Source organism: Scophthalmus maximus, chromosome 2, assembly GCF_022379125.1.
Source record: "Scophthalmus maximus strain ysfricsl-2021 chromosome 2, ASM2237912v1, whole genome shotgun sequence".
Lineage (NCBI taxonomy): Eukaryota > Metazoa > Chordata > Actinopteri > Pleuronectiformes > Scophthalmidae > Scophthalmus > Scophthalmus maximus.
The window spans coordinates 21912014-21929206 of NC_061516.1; the positions used below are offsets into that span (position 1 = coordinate 21912014).

Genomic DNA, 17193 nt, shown 5'->3' on the forward strand with positions numbered 1-17193 from the left:
AAAGTTTCTTGACTGGACAACATTTATCTCTTCAGCCAGATGAATGTTGGCTGTTTATGGGGGGTGGGGGGGGTTTGTCCATGAGATTTAACCATTAGTGTATTGAACGCCCCTTAAAATTGCGATATACTCTGAAGCTACCAGCTCTGCTCTGCGTGTGGGTAAGTTTCGTTCACAGAATTTTTCCCTTATGCCCCAAATCTTGTCGTTCTTCTGTCAGAAACAGAAAACAAGTTCTGCGGTGTCAGTTTAGTGGAAGGGGACTTTTAATATTAATAGAACAGCTGTCATTGACGTCATCAGAGCCGCACTGCACAGTGACGGCAATGTTCTGACATGAAGGTAGTCCCTTTCTTTCTAATGTGAGAGACAATCAGTGGGATGTGACAATTATGTAGCTATCAGATGAGAGAATATTACAGCCTACAGAATAATATACAGATGTTAGATTGTCAGGTGCAGCGGAGGACTATACTCAACAGCAACCTGCCTAAAGACCCTTAGGCAAATGTTGGGATGAGAGAATTTTCCAACAGCTACTGAACTGTTGAAGTTTGTTTGCTAATAAAATCATAATCTAAAAATGATGATGACAATAAGGTGAGCACACTGTGGATTTTTTGCAATTATTTTGTGTAAATTAACTCTTAATTTATTCAGATTAATAAGGATGTATGACTTCAGGTGAAAATAGTGTTTTTCTCTGGAGAGACTTGAACACTTCGTGCATGACTGCTATGACAGGTTTGGACCATTAGGGAATTTTCTTTCACCGAGAAAACTGGTGAAAGCCACAGATTGTCTTCATTCACTTTTACTTGCCGCTTCAGAGGAAATGTGTCCAGCACGAAGTCTGTTGCGTAACCAAAAAGTGGGCTGGTATTGTCTGGGTAGGAAATGTTAATCGTTGCCAGCATTGGAACATGCGTGTTATCGGCATGACCATCTCTCATATTAAATACCGAAGATATAAACGGCACATGCCTGTCAGTCAGGAACCAGATGTCATGGAAGAATACATTATGACAGGGTCAGAGGGAAGGTTAATTCAGGCATACGGCAAAGAGGAGAGATAAAAAAGAGGATACCGCTCATTCCACAGTTTTTAGTCGCGGTACCTGCCCTCTGTGCCTGACAGGAAAGTCTTATCTCTGCGACAGGTAAATTGGGATGTCCAATGAAAATTGGGGTTGAAATTAGGGATTCAGCAGCGTGCTCAATGTTATAAGTGATCTGATGCACAGGTACGGCAGCGGTGTCGTGGCTTGAGTTTTGGTTCAGATGGGAATATACGCTTGTTTTCCTACGAAACCCCTTGTTTTGTTCAACAACACAAGACTCAACTGTTAGTTCAAATTTGGCACAAATCTGGGAACTGGGTGCTCAAACGAGATCGCAGGTGTGACAACTGATTCAGTCCTTGACAGTTTCTGATACTTAGTGTTCAAACACATTTCAGTCTGTACCCAAAAGATAACAGGTTCTCAAACCAAGATGAACATTTGCTACACAAAAGTGAAAGGGGGGAGTAAATAACAAGGCTTAAAGGGGCAGTAAGCAATTATAAAGCAATACACGTTTTGGTGTATCAACACAAGTTTGTAATCACACATCCAGATTTGATTATTGAATTGCAGAGTAGTAGCTCTACTGCATCGGGTCAAAAAAAAACATACAGCAACTGCCGGATGGCAGCACAAGCGGGACTAGTGATTCTTTTTAGTGTTGGACATAACAGAAGAACGTAATGGTCGTAAAGAGAAAAAACATAGTCCAACCTTCTGGGGTCAGGGTGTTGTGGGATTACATTCGAGCAGTAATATTGCATGATTACATCAGCTTTGAGCAACACAAGCGGCGCACTTCACAGTCGAGGGATGCTCTGAGCGGTTTACCTGGAGCAGTTTGTTTCCGTTGGTCGCAGAGGCGCAGTGTTACATGTCCCGGGCATCATCTGTTGTCTCTCCGTTCGCACTCTCTCCACTTCCTCTCTCTCGCCGCTCCTTTGTTAAATAGGGGATTATAACATGGTAATGAGAACTGTCAGCCTGTTCCTGTGGTGATAATGGAGTTCAGAGGTGGGTGACATCGTTTCAATCATAATGGAATTAAGGAGAGCGCAGACAGAGAGCACTGGAGGAACAGGGGACGGGGAGTTTAGAAAAAGGTTAGCCGAGGTAGCAGACGGGAGACGGAGGTTCAGAGAATGACTGGATTCAAAAGTCTATATTATTATTCTGTCCAGTCATCTCATTTAATGCGTGGGCACTAGTCCTGGCGGCAGGAGATGATCGACCGAAAACTAACCAGCAAATTGTGATCATTGTTAAAGGTTCCCTGAGGAGTTTCTAAAGTAAGGAAGAAGACTGCGATCTTGAAAACCTTCATATATACAATTTATCATTTTGAATATTTAACAAAAAAGGAATGTTCTACGGAAATGCACCTTTTTTAACACTATTTTTACTGACCATTACATTTTTTTAATAAAAAAAAAGTGAAATCACACTTGTTGTACAAAAAGTTCTTTATAAATTAATTTGACCACTTGTGATTATTAGTCATGGTAGGCCACCTCTACAGTGACTGCTCCTCAGAGCAGTAATCCTGAATGAAGTGCTTAGGCTGTGAGCATGACCGGAGACATGAATGAGGAATGAGGTTGTTTTGTTGTGATCTGGAATATGGGCCAGGGTGTTAGCCAGCCTGTTATGAGTCAGTTTGCTGCGACTTGGCAACATCAGAGTGTTGTCAACTCTCTACTGGGATTGAATCTTTACATGTTGTGATATCAATTCACATGATGTAGAAAATATCCAGTAGCCACATTTTTTTTACACACTTAATACCATGGGCAGACATTTCAGTGGGCTCTCTTTACATAACCTCCTGTTTTATCACTTTTCTTATGTCTTTGTAAGAATATTTGTCTACACATGTTCATGAGCATGGAGATGAGACGATTGTGTCTGTCTGCAGATGTTATCGGTGTGTGCAAGAGTGCGGAGGATGTGTCCCGTATCACCACTAAGACCAGCAGAGAAGTCTCCAAGAGGGCCCTCCACCTAATAGACAGAACTGGCAAAGTAGTGTCAGTCACACTGTGGGGAGAGGAGGTAATGACTATAATCCTTTTCTCTCTCTCCTTGGTCTCCCTCTGCATCCAGGGATGGATATTTAATATAGAAACATGTCGAGCAGACTGTAATTAATCCTGTGTTTATGAAGGTCCATGCGTGTATGTATCCGTGTCAGTGCGCAAAACCCAACTGTGTGTGTGCTCTAGCATGCAGAGTGGTTTGATTGAGTTTCCTGGGCTGTAAAATTTGGATCGGTCAAATCATTCCCGTGACCTTCAGGAGTGTCGTGGACCACGGTCCCTGATTTGAGACGGGAGGCTAAATAACTCTCGAATGTGCATGAAATGGCACCATTCTTCCCTAAACCCATTCAATCTGAAAGAGCTAATCCCTCGTCTTTGCCAAAATCCCCCCCAAAAATGACTTTCAAATTAACTTGTAGGTTGTCCAATTATCAAAGCAAACTACACCACATTTTACTTTCCGAGCTGCAGACGAGACAATAACGCAACTGCTGTCGCTGTCTCTTGTTTTCTGTCCGTCTCTCCTCAATTACTGACTCTGACACTGTTTCCTTTTTTCTTTCCCCAGGCAGAGAAGTTTGACGGCACTGGGCAGCCTGTGGTTGCCATCAAAGGCGCTCGCTTGTCTGATTTCGGAGGCAGATCTCTCTCTGTTTTGTTCAGCTCAACACTCATGGTCAACCCAGACATACCAGAGGCCTTTAGATTGAGGGCCTGGTGAGTCACGGTCTGGTGTTCTCTCTCTCTCTCTCTCTCGCTCTCTCTGTCTCTCTCTGTCTCTCTCTCTCTCTCTCTCTCTCTCTCTCTCTCTCTCTCTTGCGCATGCACACACAAAAGACACAGAATTGGCCAGTGACAAGATGTGGCATGTGTAAACAAACAGATATATCACTTTATGAATACATACAAATAGATTTCACCCTCTTGTTGATATAATATTTACTGTGTCTGTGTGTGTAAAATAACCTTTAATAAATACTAAACACACACACACTTACACACCAACAATGATGAATAAACTGGAATGCAAAGCCCTGAAGATCACGTGTCTAGAGACTGGTGGCATGTGCCTCATCAGTCCCAGCGGGACTCTAGACAGGATGTAGACAGGAAATTTCTGGATTCTAGCTCTGAATTGGTGCCGTACGCACGCAAAAAGACGGTGCACGCCACATCAAACTGGATTCCAGTTCCTGTGGAGGGATTTTGAATTATGACTCATTCACTCATTAAGGCTGTTCCCAAGTCTACCCACTGCTGAAATCTAAATGGGCTTTTTTATTTTTTTCTGCATGTGTTCACTCTTTTTAGTCCTTAATGTCTGTTTTTTTACATTTAGGTAAATTGGTCCATGAACAACAGCATTCGCCATTTTCAATAAATGTCAAAGAATGTCTGTCATGGGGAAGATGGTGTTTCTTTTCTAACACTGAGCATAACATTGCACTTTAAAAAGACAAAGACTGCCTGTTTGACCGGAGTTCCCGTGGTGATTTTGTGGGATTGTTTTGACCAGGGGCGCTGCTAATTGAAGGAAAGCAATGAAGTCCGATGATACCTTGATTAGATTGTTCTGCTCGTCTAGAATACAGAGCAGGAGTCACACTGATGCATTAAGATTTTAAAAGGGCATATTAACAAGGCAGATAAATGAACAGATGAAGTGAGTTTTGTTCCTCTTGTCTTTCCCTCGTGTGTATGGCCTGAAATACATTTAAAGATAAAAAGGCTGATTGATGTATGAGTGCATGTAGACGACAGTCAGCATGTCAGATAAAAGAAAAGGCTGGATGCAGATGCAGTGGCTGTAAATCAGTTCGGTCAGAGATTAAGGGGAAAATTCAGACACAGCTGAAGATGGTTCCCTCAGATAGCTATAGTGTGTACAACAGCACAGTTTCCCCTTCTCAGGAAACATCTAAGTATGTTAATGTAACATATAGTTCATATAAACAAACAAAAAATTGCTTTTATAACCTCTTTTTCAAAAACGATAAAAATCAATTGGACACGTTCACATACGACTAATACAAACGGTGTGCCCTCTGTAATATAATCACCTCAGTATCCAGGGATCATTAGATGCGCTAGATACGCTCTGTTTATGTTTTCATCATGACTAACGACGCCTCCTTTCTTTATTTCCTCCTTTCTCTGTCTCCCTACACTCTAAATAATAGCTGTCATATTTACATGTAAGAACGTGCATGTAGGTTCTCGTGGACAAGAGTGTTTGAATGTACCTTTTTTCTCAAATGTGTCCAGGTACGACCAGGAAGGCTTCGCTCTCGACAGCCAATCCCTGACAGAGACGAGGTCAGTGGGCAGCGGGGCAAAGATGAACTGGAAAACACTGAGCGATGTGAAGAATGAACACATGGGACATGGAGAGAAGGTGCAGTGCACACGGGCTGACATACATGCAACACTTACATACATGTGCACATATACACCAGGGAACACACACAGACATACAGCGGGGGAATTCATCTAAAAAAGAGAGGTCAGTTTTAAATGCACCTAATTTTAAAAATGACTCAATGACGCAATCAGAGGTGAGTAGAACAGGAGGTAGAACAGGTCGTCCACTAATCAAATGGTAGATTGTTAGATCCCTGACTCCTCCAGTCCGCATACTGAACCCTACATTTCCCCCCAAAGTACCATTCTTGAATATGTAAAAAAGAATTCCATGGTTCATAAGACTCGAAAAGCACTACAGTATATAAAGTCTATCTACCATTTGAAGATCAAGTTAAGAGGTAGAAATTGCAAGCAACGAAAACATAATCGTAGGTCTTACCTCTTCATTTCACCGAAGGTGTCGCATATTCGTGCAGTACTTCTGTTTCATTAGCGCAGTCTACTGGGCTGTTTGATATTTGAGGTTTAGATTGAGTTGTCTCGTTCTCTCAAGTCACACAGAAGGGGAATATATAGTAGCTCAAATACAAGGTGCGTACCAACAAAAACAAAATCTCTGTATTTGCATTGGACTCTTCGTTAGATCCGTGAGGTGTCTTTTATGAAAACTTTGGCTGGAAACAGATTGATGTGTGAGTTAGAAAGTCCTCCTGTCCCTCATAGCTGACTACTGTTTGAAAATGAATGAAAGAAACCTCAGATTACATTGTATCAGTATAGCTACAGTCAAAACGCATTTTGGAAATCTTTGGTAATCACACATTAGAAAATCAGGTAGACTAAAATCAACTCATACCACTTAACATAGGGACATAATGATTTTTTTTCTGCGATATAGAAGATCAGACTGAAAGTTTCTTCTTTTTTTCGAATGTAAGCGTCTAGACTAAACACAAACCCCAAGTCAGTCCTTCCGTTCATGGTAAATAGATGAGCTCTAGGCTGTAACTGGTTACGACTTCATGGCTTAGACTCCTGGTCCTCTCGTTATAGCCGTGTGTGTGTGAGGGGCATAGCAATGTGAACATATTAGCAGTAATGCATGAACTGCCATGTGCGATCGCGGCAGCATGTGAGAACTCTCAAATTGAACTGGTGCCATTTCAAGAAGTGTCGTCGCACAGGATGATAATTCTTTATTAAAGCTAAAAAGTGGTGTGTGCTTTTCCTAAACTTTCTATCTAATTAATTAGGTTAATTTTTAAAATTTTTTCGAGTAGTCGCAGCCATTCCTCATTTTTAATTAGATGCCACGTGTGGGTAGCTCCTACATCAATGTCATTTCTAATAAAAAAATTCTAATTATGTGTTGGGGGTGGAGGAAGCCTATGGGGCATTAACATTACCGGAAGGGAAGTGACGAGGGCTGAGAACGTGGGAGAGTGAGAAGGTGTAGAAACGCCAGGCAGAGCCACTTATAAACGTCACGTCACTTACAAAGCTGCGTTGAAGGATGGAAGCAAACAAGGCCACAGGAAGAAGAGGAAGGGGGGAATGAAAGGAGAGACCAAGAGAGATGGACATTTAGTTAAGGATACAGATACAAACGGTTACCTGGCTGAAGTGAGGAAAGGACTTGAAGGTGAAAATGTGTAAATGATTCAAACTCAAAAAAAAATTGTTTTGTTTTAGTCCTTTCGCTTATTCTCTTTGTCTCTCCGCTTCCTTTTTCTCTCTGCCTTGCGAACCCCCGACCGCTTCTGTAATTGAACGGCTTTAAGGATGATGTCTATCACATGCTCTGAGGCTGCTTTGGCTCTAATAGTGAAACCCAAATCATTAGCTTTATACTTCGAAGCAATCTATTTTGACATTCTACCTGCTCGCCTCTGTGTGCTATATGTGTGTGTGACTGTGCAGATGTGAAGTGTACGAGCCATTTCTAATTAATGTAGCAGCGTGTCGCTCTGTGTGTGTGTTTGGGTTTTGGGACAAGCATTGAAGTTGGCATGTGCAGCCACGTCAATTATGTGAAGTAGATTTTCACTTGGTTGCCCTTCCACATACAAATTTTAATTGCATTTAGGTGCCAGGAGGTGACACAGGGATTTGCTGTGATAAGAATAAAAACCATTTTCAGAAATTGTGTGTGTGTGTGTGTGTGTGTGTGTGTGTGTGTGTGTGTGTGTGTGTGTGTGTGTGTGTGTGTGTGTGTGTGTGTGTGTGTGTGTGTGTGTGTGTGTGTGTGTGTGTGTGTGTGTGTGTGTGTGTGTGTGTGTGTGTGTGTGTGTGAAATCTTAAGGTGAGTCTGTGCACATATTTTTTTTTTTATATTTGTGTGTCTGTGAGGGTTTTTGTGTATCTGTTATTGCATGCAGCGTTAGTCATGCTGTTTTCCTTGGTTCTCCACAGTGTACTTAAGGTTAAGACTTTGCCCCAAGGCTTCTGTGTACACTCTGGAATACAGAGGGAGGAGGGGGAAAAAGCACACACACACAAGGAGAAGGAGAGATGATGGCAAATACAGGGGGAATTTATTTAGAGTGGTCTTGTTGCAATGGAAGAGCTATGGTCCAGATCCTTCTGACCTCCATCATCACATTCTCAGTAGCATCTGCCAACATCGCGAGCCCGGGAACAAGCCCTGTATGAAAGCGTCCTTTACTTTCCTCAATGTCCATGTCCACCCTCCTACCACCTTCCCCGCCCATCGCCTTCCCACCTCTCCAGGCTTGCAGCACTTCAATCTGCCCATGTCTGCGAAATGTGATGAGGCAGGCACACGTGGTAGAATCAAGGGAGTGGACTGTTGTGGAGGCTGTTGCTTACGGGAGAAATTCTCCTAATTAATAAAACCTTCTTAGCAAGTGGTTTTTTTTGGGGGGGGGGGGTCTTGCTGTGTGGCCTGGGTACTGGGAAGATGGATGGGTGGACAGATTATGAGGATGTGAGTCAGTGTTAGCTAGCGGGTTGAAAGTGTCAGAGAGCTCTAAGTCTGACTGACAGCATCTGTAGAGGTCGTGGGGACGCAGGGCGGCATCAACCATCTCACAAGGGACGCAGAGAGCACAATGGCCTTTTCACATCCAGTGCTTGTACCGAGCACTTCACAGAAAGTGTGGGCTGTATATTGAGGGAACAGCAATGCTCAGTCAGTGTGTGTGTGTCTGTGTGTATTTGGCCAGTGTCCTAAAGAGAGTCTTTGATAGACTCATTTAGGCCAACATTAGCAACGAGTCTGGCCCAGTTCTCGTGTGTAGTTGTTGTTCAGAATCCTGGCTGTAATTCTAACAACTTGTTTGAAGCCCGGTGAAACATGGACTTTTATTTACTGTGGTGTCTTACATGTGCCGTATGTTGTGCTGTATGTGTCTGTTTGTGCTTGCATCTGTTTAACGCCGCGCGTGTCTATTTGCATGCACTCGTGTACACGCACGTGCGTCTTCCCAATGAGACACAGTTCATCTGCCTTTCGCATTCCTTATATGTATATTTATGGAAATCGAAAGCTGTGCTTCTCCACAGGATGAGGGAATTTTTTTTCTCCCCCCAGAATTGGCATTTCTTTTCCTTTTTAGCTGTTGATTTTACCAGTGTGAGTTCTGCCGCCTAAGGTGCTAATATCTGTTTAAATTACTGCAACATCGCTGCATTTTAATTTGATTCTGTTTGACTGTGTACACTTTAATTTAAATTCATAACTGAAGGAAGTTTTGCCCATTGTAAATGTATTGCAAATAAGCTTGCATGTTAGACGTGTGTGTGTGTGTGTGTGTGTGTGTGTGTGTGTGTGTGTGTGTGTGTGTGTGTGTGTGTGTGTGTGTGTGTGTGTGTGTGTGTGTGTGTGTGTGTGTGTGTGTGTGTGTGTGTGTGTGTGTGTGTGTGTGTGTGTGTGTGTGTGTGTGCTAGTGTGCATGTGTACACTAGCACAATTTATGTATTTGAGAAGCAGAGAGAGATCCTTCTCAACATGCATCTATTATGCATAGAATTCTCAAACCCTCTCCGCTTTCTTTTCAAACTGTTCCAAGATTCTTTGGAAGTCAAATAGAGATCTGTAAACAGTGTGCATCTACCAGCTGGACTGGCTTTCTGGCAACAGTTTTGCTCCTGATGCCAAGTTTGATCTGAGTTTATTTTTATTTCATTCAGGGTTTCTCTTTTCGCCCTAAGAAGCTTAGTCATCGTCCTGGCTGCACCAGACGGAGCACTTCCTCATCTCGTACATGTTTCTTTGTACACGTGTGTTTGAGGCCACATGCTAGGTTTTCGGTTTAAATTCTTGTCGTCCACACTGCTCAATTTTTCAAGCGCCAAAAAAGGAGACGACTTGAATCGCTGCTGTCCTGGGATTTAGTTGAAAACTCTGGGGCTGCATTGTACTCTTGACGGGCAAAACAGAGATATTTGGAAATGATGACAGTGTCTCGGATTCGCTTCCTGATTAGTTCCTATCAGTCACTGTCAACGTTGAATGCAAAGCGTTGTCGACACTTTCTGTCAGCAACACTTCCACCTTGTTGTCGCTCCGAGACGAGAAAACCCCCTGCCCTTACTTTTCAAGATAGTTCATTTCTCGTTTGTAGTATTTTCTGTAACTAAGCAAACCAACTGCAGAGCAGACAATCTGCTTCCTGTTTACCCCAGCACACACATGCTGTGTACATGAATGGTGACATGATATGCATTGTCAGGTGAATGAGTATGGACAACCTTCTGATACGGAGCCAAAACGCTCATGTGGATGGGGATTTGTTCGGGTTTTCAAAGGAAAATGTATCAGTATGGATTTTGTTGTTGCGTTGCCGAGTTATGAAATAAAAATAAGAATAATGATAATTGAAGAAGAAGCCAAAATAACCGTCATGGCAGCTGAATGACAAAAAAGATAATTCAGCCATGTTTATAATGTTGCTGTGTTTGCCTTGTGTTTTCTTTAATGAGTCTGATGTCACGGCCTTGTCATGAACCTTTTCTGCTCATTTCCTATGCTGATGGCAGCATTATTGTTTTGTTTTTGTATTATCAACAGTGTCCGACTGTTGTTTCATAGGATACTTGAAACATGTTTTAATTTAAGGTGAAAAGGTTCAGCATTCAGTTAATTTGCAGTTGTACCCCAACAGGAAGGAGTTTGAGAAATTAGTCATCTGCGACTGTGTTGTGATTTTTTAACTCTGGCCCTTGGACCAGTGATTACTCATTGTGTTTTAATGGCCTGAGCCACCTGGCATCTTGTTCTTCTCCCAAGATGCAGCCTCCTACATAACAAACACTTTGACGAGGTGTCCTTTTCCGGTCTATTCATTATTCGCCCTTTTAATATTGCTGCGTTTTAAAAGGGTTGGGACTGTCTTTGCAATGCTTATTCGCTTTCTCCCGGCCAGCACACATTTCAAAATCACAAAATCACATCTCCTGATGATATAATGAAGTGTACTGATCCAGACAAGATGCTCTGCTGTTTCGTTTGTTTGTCTACATTGACAATAAAGACTCTTGAATCATATGCAAACGAGAAAGCTACCAGTCAAACAGGGAAAGAGATGATCACTAATTGTGAAATAAAATAAACATAGTATAATACAAATATTTTCTGTAATTAAAGGATCCTGTTTATATTTTTCTTGGATGTAACTCCATTTGCAGGTTTGGTTTCTCCTCATATAGTCTAAGCGGGTAAGCACCTGCAAATTAACTGTTGCCTCTTAGACATTCAAATTGCAGCAGTTTGATGTGATTCTGCAGCTCTATACCCATAGTAAGATTTATTTCTCTTCCATTTCTTCCTCTCCATTCAGGCGGACTATTTCACCTGTTTGGCGACGGTGCTGTACATGCGCAAGGAGAATTGTCTGTACCAGGCCTGTCCATCTGCAAACTGCAACAAGAAGGTTGTAGACCAACAGAACGGACTGTATCGCTGCGAAAAGTGTAACAGAGAGTTCCCCAACTTTAAATACAGATTCCTACTCTATGTAAGTGCAGAGTGCATACGGTGCACATCATTTATACCTGTTTGACACATACATTGATGCTGACTGTGAGAAATTGTGTATCTTTTTATCACACATACACACACTCAGACATGCGACATAAATAATCTCTTGACCCTTCATCATCGTCCCTGTCTGCCTAACTCTCAGGCCAACTTGGCAGACTTCGGGGATAACCAGTGGGTGACGTGCTTCCAGGAGACAGCTGAGGTCCTGTTAGGTCACAGCGCAGAAACACTGGGACACTTAAGAGACACAGTGAGACACACACACACACACATACCACTACACATAGTTCTGCATAATTTTGTTTGTTTGTATCTGACAAGCAAATTGCCTTCATCGTTTTTCCAATTTTTAACAGATTACTTCCTGTAATCCGTCTGTTTGTTTGTTTGTTTGTTTGTCTGTCTGTCTGTCTTCCTTCCTTCCTTCCTTCCTTCCTTCCTTCCTAAGGACGAGACGGCATTTAATGAAGTCTTCCAAAAAGCCAACTTCACAACGCACATCTTTAAAAACAGAGTCAAGCTTGAGACGTACAACGTAAGTGGCTAACAAAACTGGAGCACAATAGCATCTGATAAAATGCAATGCAATTTAGTTTCCCAGGAATAAAAGGGGTTGAATGCAATGACATGATTGCAAGCATTTAATATATATCAACCACACAGGATTCTGTTTTTGTCAGGTGCAAGCAGCACTTCCGGTTTCAGGTTTTCTAGTGAAACGGTTGCTTCCAGTGAAGTTGTATAAAGTACTCGCAGATCAGTAGCAACCTCTTGGATGAACCGGTGGCTGGCCAAGGTGATAGCGATGTGTTGTAACATGAAGTTGTTCAAGGAGCTTGCTTGGATTGACAACATCACAGTGAATACGGATGTGAAAAAGTTGAAAATTAGAACTCTGTGGTGTCAAAGTACATTGCGCCGTTGTGTTTTAATTAATTAGTCCTACGCCACCCGGGAATGTGTATCAACAAGACTCCTCATTGGGTTGGTATCTTCCGCTGAACCTCGGTCCCAAGTATGTTAAACATCAAAACAAGATGCGGAAGATGCAGTGTAATCACAACACACTGTCAGTCACACAACATGAATCCCAAATCATTTCAATTAGTGTCACAATGACAAGGGAGTTGTTGGGTAGCCAGTGTAGTCTAGCAAATAAACCAAATACAGCTGTGGATTCATTTCTCTTAATTAGGGCACTAATTAGCATCTAGCTATTGTTTGTCATAGCCTAATTAACTCAATTATTCAGAAACCAATTTGCTACAGAGGGAAGATACCAAGAGTCTTGAGAGGAATGATTGAAATGTAGGCTGAGCTCTGAATGGTCCATATCCTGACCGCAGGAAAACCTACAGGGGATGCTGTGCAGCATTCATGGGACATTCTTCATTGTATTGAAAATATTGTCAAAGCTTTTTGCAATGGAATAACTAGTCTTGGCAAAATGTTGCCATTCAGTCTCTATGCACATTTTCCGTTGAACCGGTCTCTAATTTTACATAGAGTGATAAGTATAGTGATGAAGAGTAATTTTCAAATCTGAACTAAAATGAGCTTGACTGTCTGTTTACAGCAAATGTCAGTGCACCGCTGCTGCAGACCGACTAACACGAAAAAGCCCGAAGCCCTTCTAGCAGATGCTGAAGGCTGCATTTTTCATTACAGCCCACCATACGGACACGTTGGGCAAAACAAACAGCACACTGACATGTTTTCTTAGATTACACTCTTACCAGTCGTGGAGCTCAAAAAAAACAAAAACACTTGTCTGCAGGGCTGCATTACAGGAAGAGTCATGGGGTCATTTAAAACAAATAGTTGGGAGCATGAATGTTCCTGGTAAATTGTCCTCTGAGGAACACGAGTACACAGCAAATTCGGCACAGTGTGGACATAAAGTGTGAGACGTACAGACTGACAGTCATCGCAACCCAGAGAAAACAGGAAACAGTGTTGAAGTGGCTGTTTTGAAGTCATCTACCATGTAGCGTTCTCTCATTAAAAACTAAAGTTTTTACACCCCTGGGCAAATTTCATATTTTTATAGGTTTTTTTTAAGTTAATACATGTCCTGCAGCAAAAAGACATTAACCCCAGCCTTTCTCCAAACTGTCGCTTTCCATTTTCAGAAAAAAATTAACAAAAAAAAAATGGGCCATGTGCGACACTTTGAGCAGTCTTCCCAATGTAGAAGACTCAGAACTTAATTTTACTAGTTAGGCAGTAATTGACTCGTTAAGACTTGAAAGCTAGGTCAAGAATTGTCATTAGGAAATGTCAGCTAATGACATTTCAAGAAGGCATAAAATTCTCTTCCAACCCCTCAACAAAACCATCGGCCCCTGTGAGCAGGATCTGGAAATGAAGCTAAATGATGCCTACAAAGCAGCGGAGGCTATAAAAGCAGATATCAAAGCAGATATCAAAGCACTTGCAGCTTGAAATTTCCACCGTCGGAAATGTCATTAAGAAATGGCAGTTGAGGGGGGGTGGGGGGGGTTAAGACAAGATCTTGAAAACACACACCCACACTGAAAACTCACTTCAAATATCAACAGATCAACAAATATGTAGTTCCCCACTCTAATTGCCCAATTAATTTAACTGAAATTAGTGTATTTTAAGAAATTAATTTTTCTGCCTTAGAAAATAATTGAACCCCCCCCCACAACAAAACTGCAGTGTTGAATTAATGGGTGCAGTATTCCACAATGTAGAGATGATGTGCTCTGAGTAGATACATGTTCTACACAATGTGCACAGTATTTATTTTCAGTGCTTGTTAGTCAAAGTTCACTGTTTTGATTTCAAAGCTTGTGAATCAGATGATGAGCACAGAAGGGAGCGAGTCTGTGATTCACTCATGCTCAAATGCTTCTTTTCAACTCTGCCTCATTTCTTTCCCATAGAAAAGAGTTTCATAGAAATATTACAATGTAATGAAATGTCAAATGACAAATATATTTTCTTAGTTTTAATCCTGTCCTGTCTTTTTACTTTTTTTTTTGATTTGATTAATTACCGGAAGGGAAATTAATGTTACACAAAAACAGTTTAAAGCGTTAAGGAAACAGACAAAGAATTATTTTAGACAAATAAACACTGCATAATAAGATGTATTGCATTTAGGTGACTACATTAGTTACCATACTCAAGAGGTATACATGATTAATGCATTGTCCAAATAAGTGTGCAAATATGCAGTACTGTGAAAACGCTGTAGGCAATTGGAAGTAAAGTGTAGATGCTTTCAAAAATAATGCAATGTGTAGTTTTAATTCACTTCAAACAAAGTGCAGTGAAACTAAATCACATCCATATGTGATGCTCAGTTTTTCAGGCAGACAAATGAACAAAAAGAGAGTTTGAAACGCAACTGGTGTCTGCGGAGCGGCCTCGAACGCGTATGTGAATAACTGTGCTTGTGTGTGAGTGTGTATGAGAGCAAGTGCATCCGTCAATCTGAAGTGAGCGAATTGATTTTATCTCAGGGAATACATTAGAAGAGAGCAGCCTTTTTTTCCCCCTGCCTTTCTTAACAAACAGGCTTTTGAGTGTCACACAATGACACCTAATACACTCACTTTACATCACCAACAAACCGCACTCTTGTGGCCTTGTCAGCATCACATTCAGGTCTTCTTTTTTTTGCTGCCACTCAGCATGTGAAGGTCTGAGGAAACTATTCTACGGCCGAGGGTGAACACTTCCTGTGTAGATGGTAAACATACAAATAGTCCAAGAAGCTGCCATTCAAATAATTAAAGGAGACATGTTATGCTCATATTCAGGTTCATAATTTAAATTTTGGGTTATTACTTGAGATGGTTCACATGCTCTAATGTTCAGTAAACACATCGGTTTCCTCAGACTTTCCATTCCTGGAGCTCCTCTTACCAGCCTCTCTTAAAAACTTGGTCTTAGCTGCTGTCTCTTTAAGGCCCCTCCCTCCGAATGAAGCCCAGTCTGCTCTGATTGGCCAGCTAGCCCAGGTTTTTTTTTTTTGTGATGACTTTTTAACGTTGCAAACCTTTTACATACACCAACAAAAAGTACTCTATAACACACCAGAGGAAATGGAAAACTGAAAAAAGTCTAATATGTCTAAATGTAACCATTTACCCCTTTGAGGCTGTGATCAGGGTGACGTCAGCTAGCGTGTTTACCATGCTCAGTAACTTGGTTTAGTGTGTTAGCATGCAGACATTTGGTTGAAAGCACTAGGATTTGACCTGATGGCGGGTGCTCGATGAAAATTCATTTCAATGTAAATGCAATGCATCTTGAGTAGAACGTGAATTCACCAAAGTTAATCAGACATTTCATGTCACGGTGACGCCACAGGAAATTTCGCCAAGTCACTTAAGCCATGTTGAGATATGACAACCTTACCAGGTCATCTCGGAACCATGGATGCCCTTAACAAAATTTTGGAAGTCCATGTGGCGATAAATCTGATGGATGTTGAGATATTTTGCCGGATCATCAACTGATAAAAAGTCAGTAGGATTTCATCTTCTGGGGACCATCCATGTCAGTTCTGTGTCGGGCAGGTCCAAAGTGGTGGACCTGACAGTGTCCCAATGGTGAAAAGCACCATTCACCACCTCATTATCCAAATTTCTCCACATTCTGTTCTGTGTAATTTTATTCTTCAGTGTCGTACAATTTTATTTTTCACCGTAGTGTCTCATTAATTCTCTGCAACAGCACCAGTAAGAGGTGTTTGTTAGTTGGCTATTTGCTACAAGTGAACCAATGTATTTGTCTACGTGCTCCGTAAGTGTTTCGGCACCTAGAAGTTGCGTTGTTTAATTCTTCAGGGAAGAACCCCCACTTCACCCCGCTATCTGAAACCGAGTTGGAGAATTGGGGTGAATGTCAGGCCACAGAATAATTCTTTCCTGATGTTGTGTGGTATGGAATAATAGTCTATGCACATTAAATTAACAAGCCCTCTGCCGGTATTCTGTCCTTTTGAAAACTATTAGATTCAAATGGGTTTTCACCTTTTGTCAAGTGGAGTCTTTGTCGTGACAGACAACCATATTGTTTAATTTGCCTGCTATCCGAAGGTAGATTCAAATTGAAAATACTAATACAGAAGGTGTTGAATCACAAATGAGATAATGGGAAAGTGTCAACTGTTTGATGCTTGTTAAACTGGCTGAATCGCTAATTGCTTATTGGATCGTCTCGGGATTAATCCCGCTTATAGCAAGTGCGATTAAAGTGGAAATGAGTTGTTGGCTCCACATCTTCATCAGAAACCACTGCACTACTTGATGATGTACAAAGTGAAATATGCTCTATCTGTATCCTGCTGCTTAAAGGGGCCATTATTGCTGAGTTGTGATTGAGACTGAATTGTCTAGCCTAAGCTTTTTCTTTAGAAATCTGCATGAATGTTATTGATTAACTTTGATTCAAACTGAATTCCCATGCTCCTGGATTTTTCCATGCATGTGGTAAAAAATAAGGTTTACCATTAGAGCAAGATTTGTGCATGCAAACGACAAAGCTCAAAGAAATGCTGATGGAGTCTGAGATGACGGAACACACCGGCCCACGAACTAAAATTAGCCCGCACGTGGAAATCTGCTCGTCTTAGATCGTGTTGCACAGATGTTGGCCGACTTTGGGAAATGGATAGACATTATTTTGCTATAGTGCGTTCGGAGTGGTATTGCCAATCTCACCGTATCTGTGTCAGCAGGCT

General features: G+C 41.6%; 1 protein-coding gene across 7 annotated transcripts in view; it reads left to right on the forward strand.

Moving 5' to 3' along the window:
- LOC118300822 (replication protein A 70 kDa DNA-binding subunit) overlaps window positions 1-17193 on the forward strand; it is a 44052-nt gene that overhangs the window by 13285 nt on the left and 13574 nt on the right. For all 7 annotated transcript variants that reach the window (XM_035625633.2, XM_047329868.1, XM_047329865.1 and 4 more), the window contains 6 exons: window positions 2980-3116; window positions 3672-3820; window positions 5369-5498; window positions 11269-11445; window positions 11614-11721; window positions 11920-12006. In XM_035625633.2, coding sequence (XP_035481526.2) covers window positions 2980-3116; window positions 3672-3820; window positions 5369-5498; window positions 11269-11445; window positions 11614-11721; window positions 11920-12006 — 788 coding nt within the window. The remainder of the gene's footprint in view (window positions 1-2979; window positions 3117-3671; window positions 3821-5368; window positions 5499-11268; window positions 11446-11613; window positions 11722-11919; window positions 12007-17193) is intronic.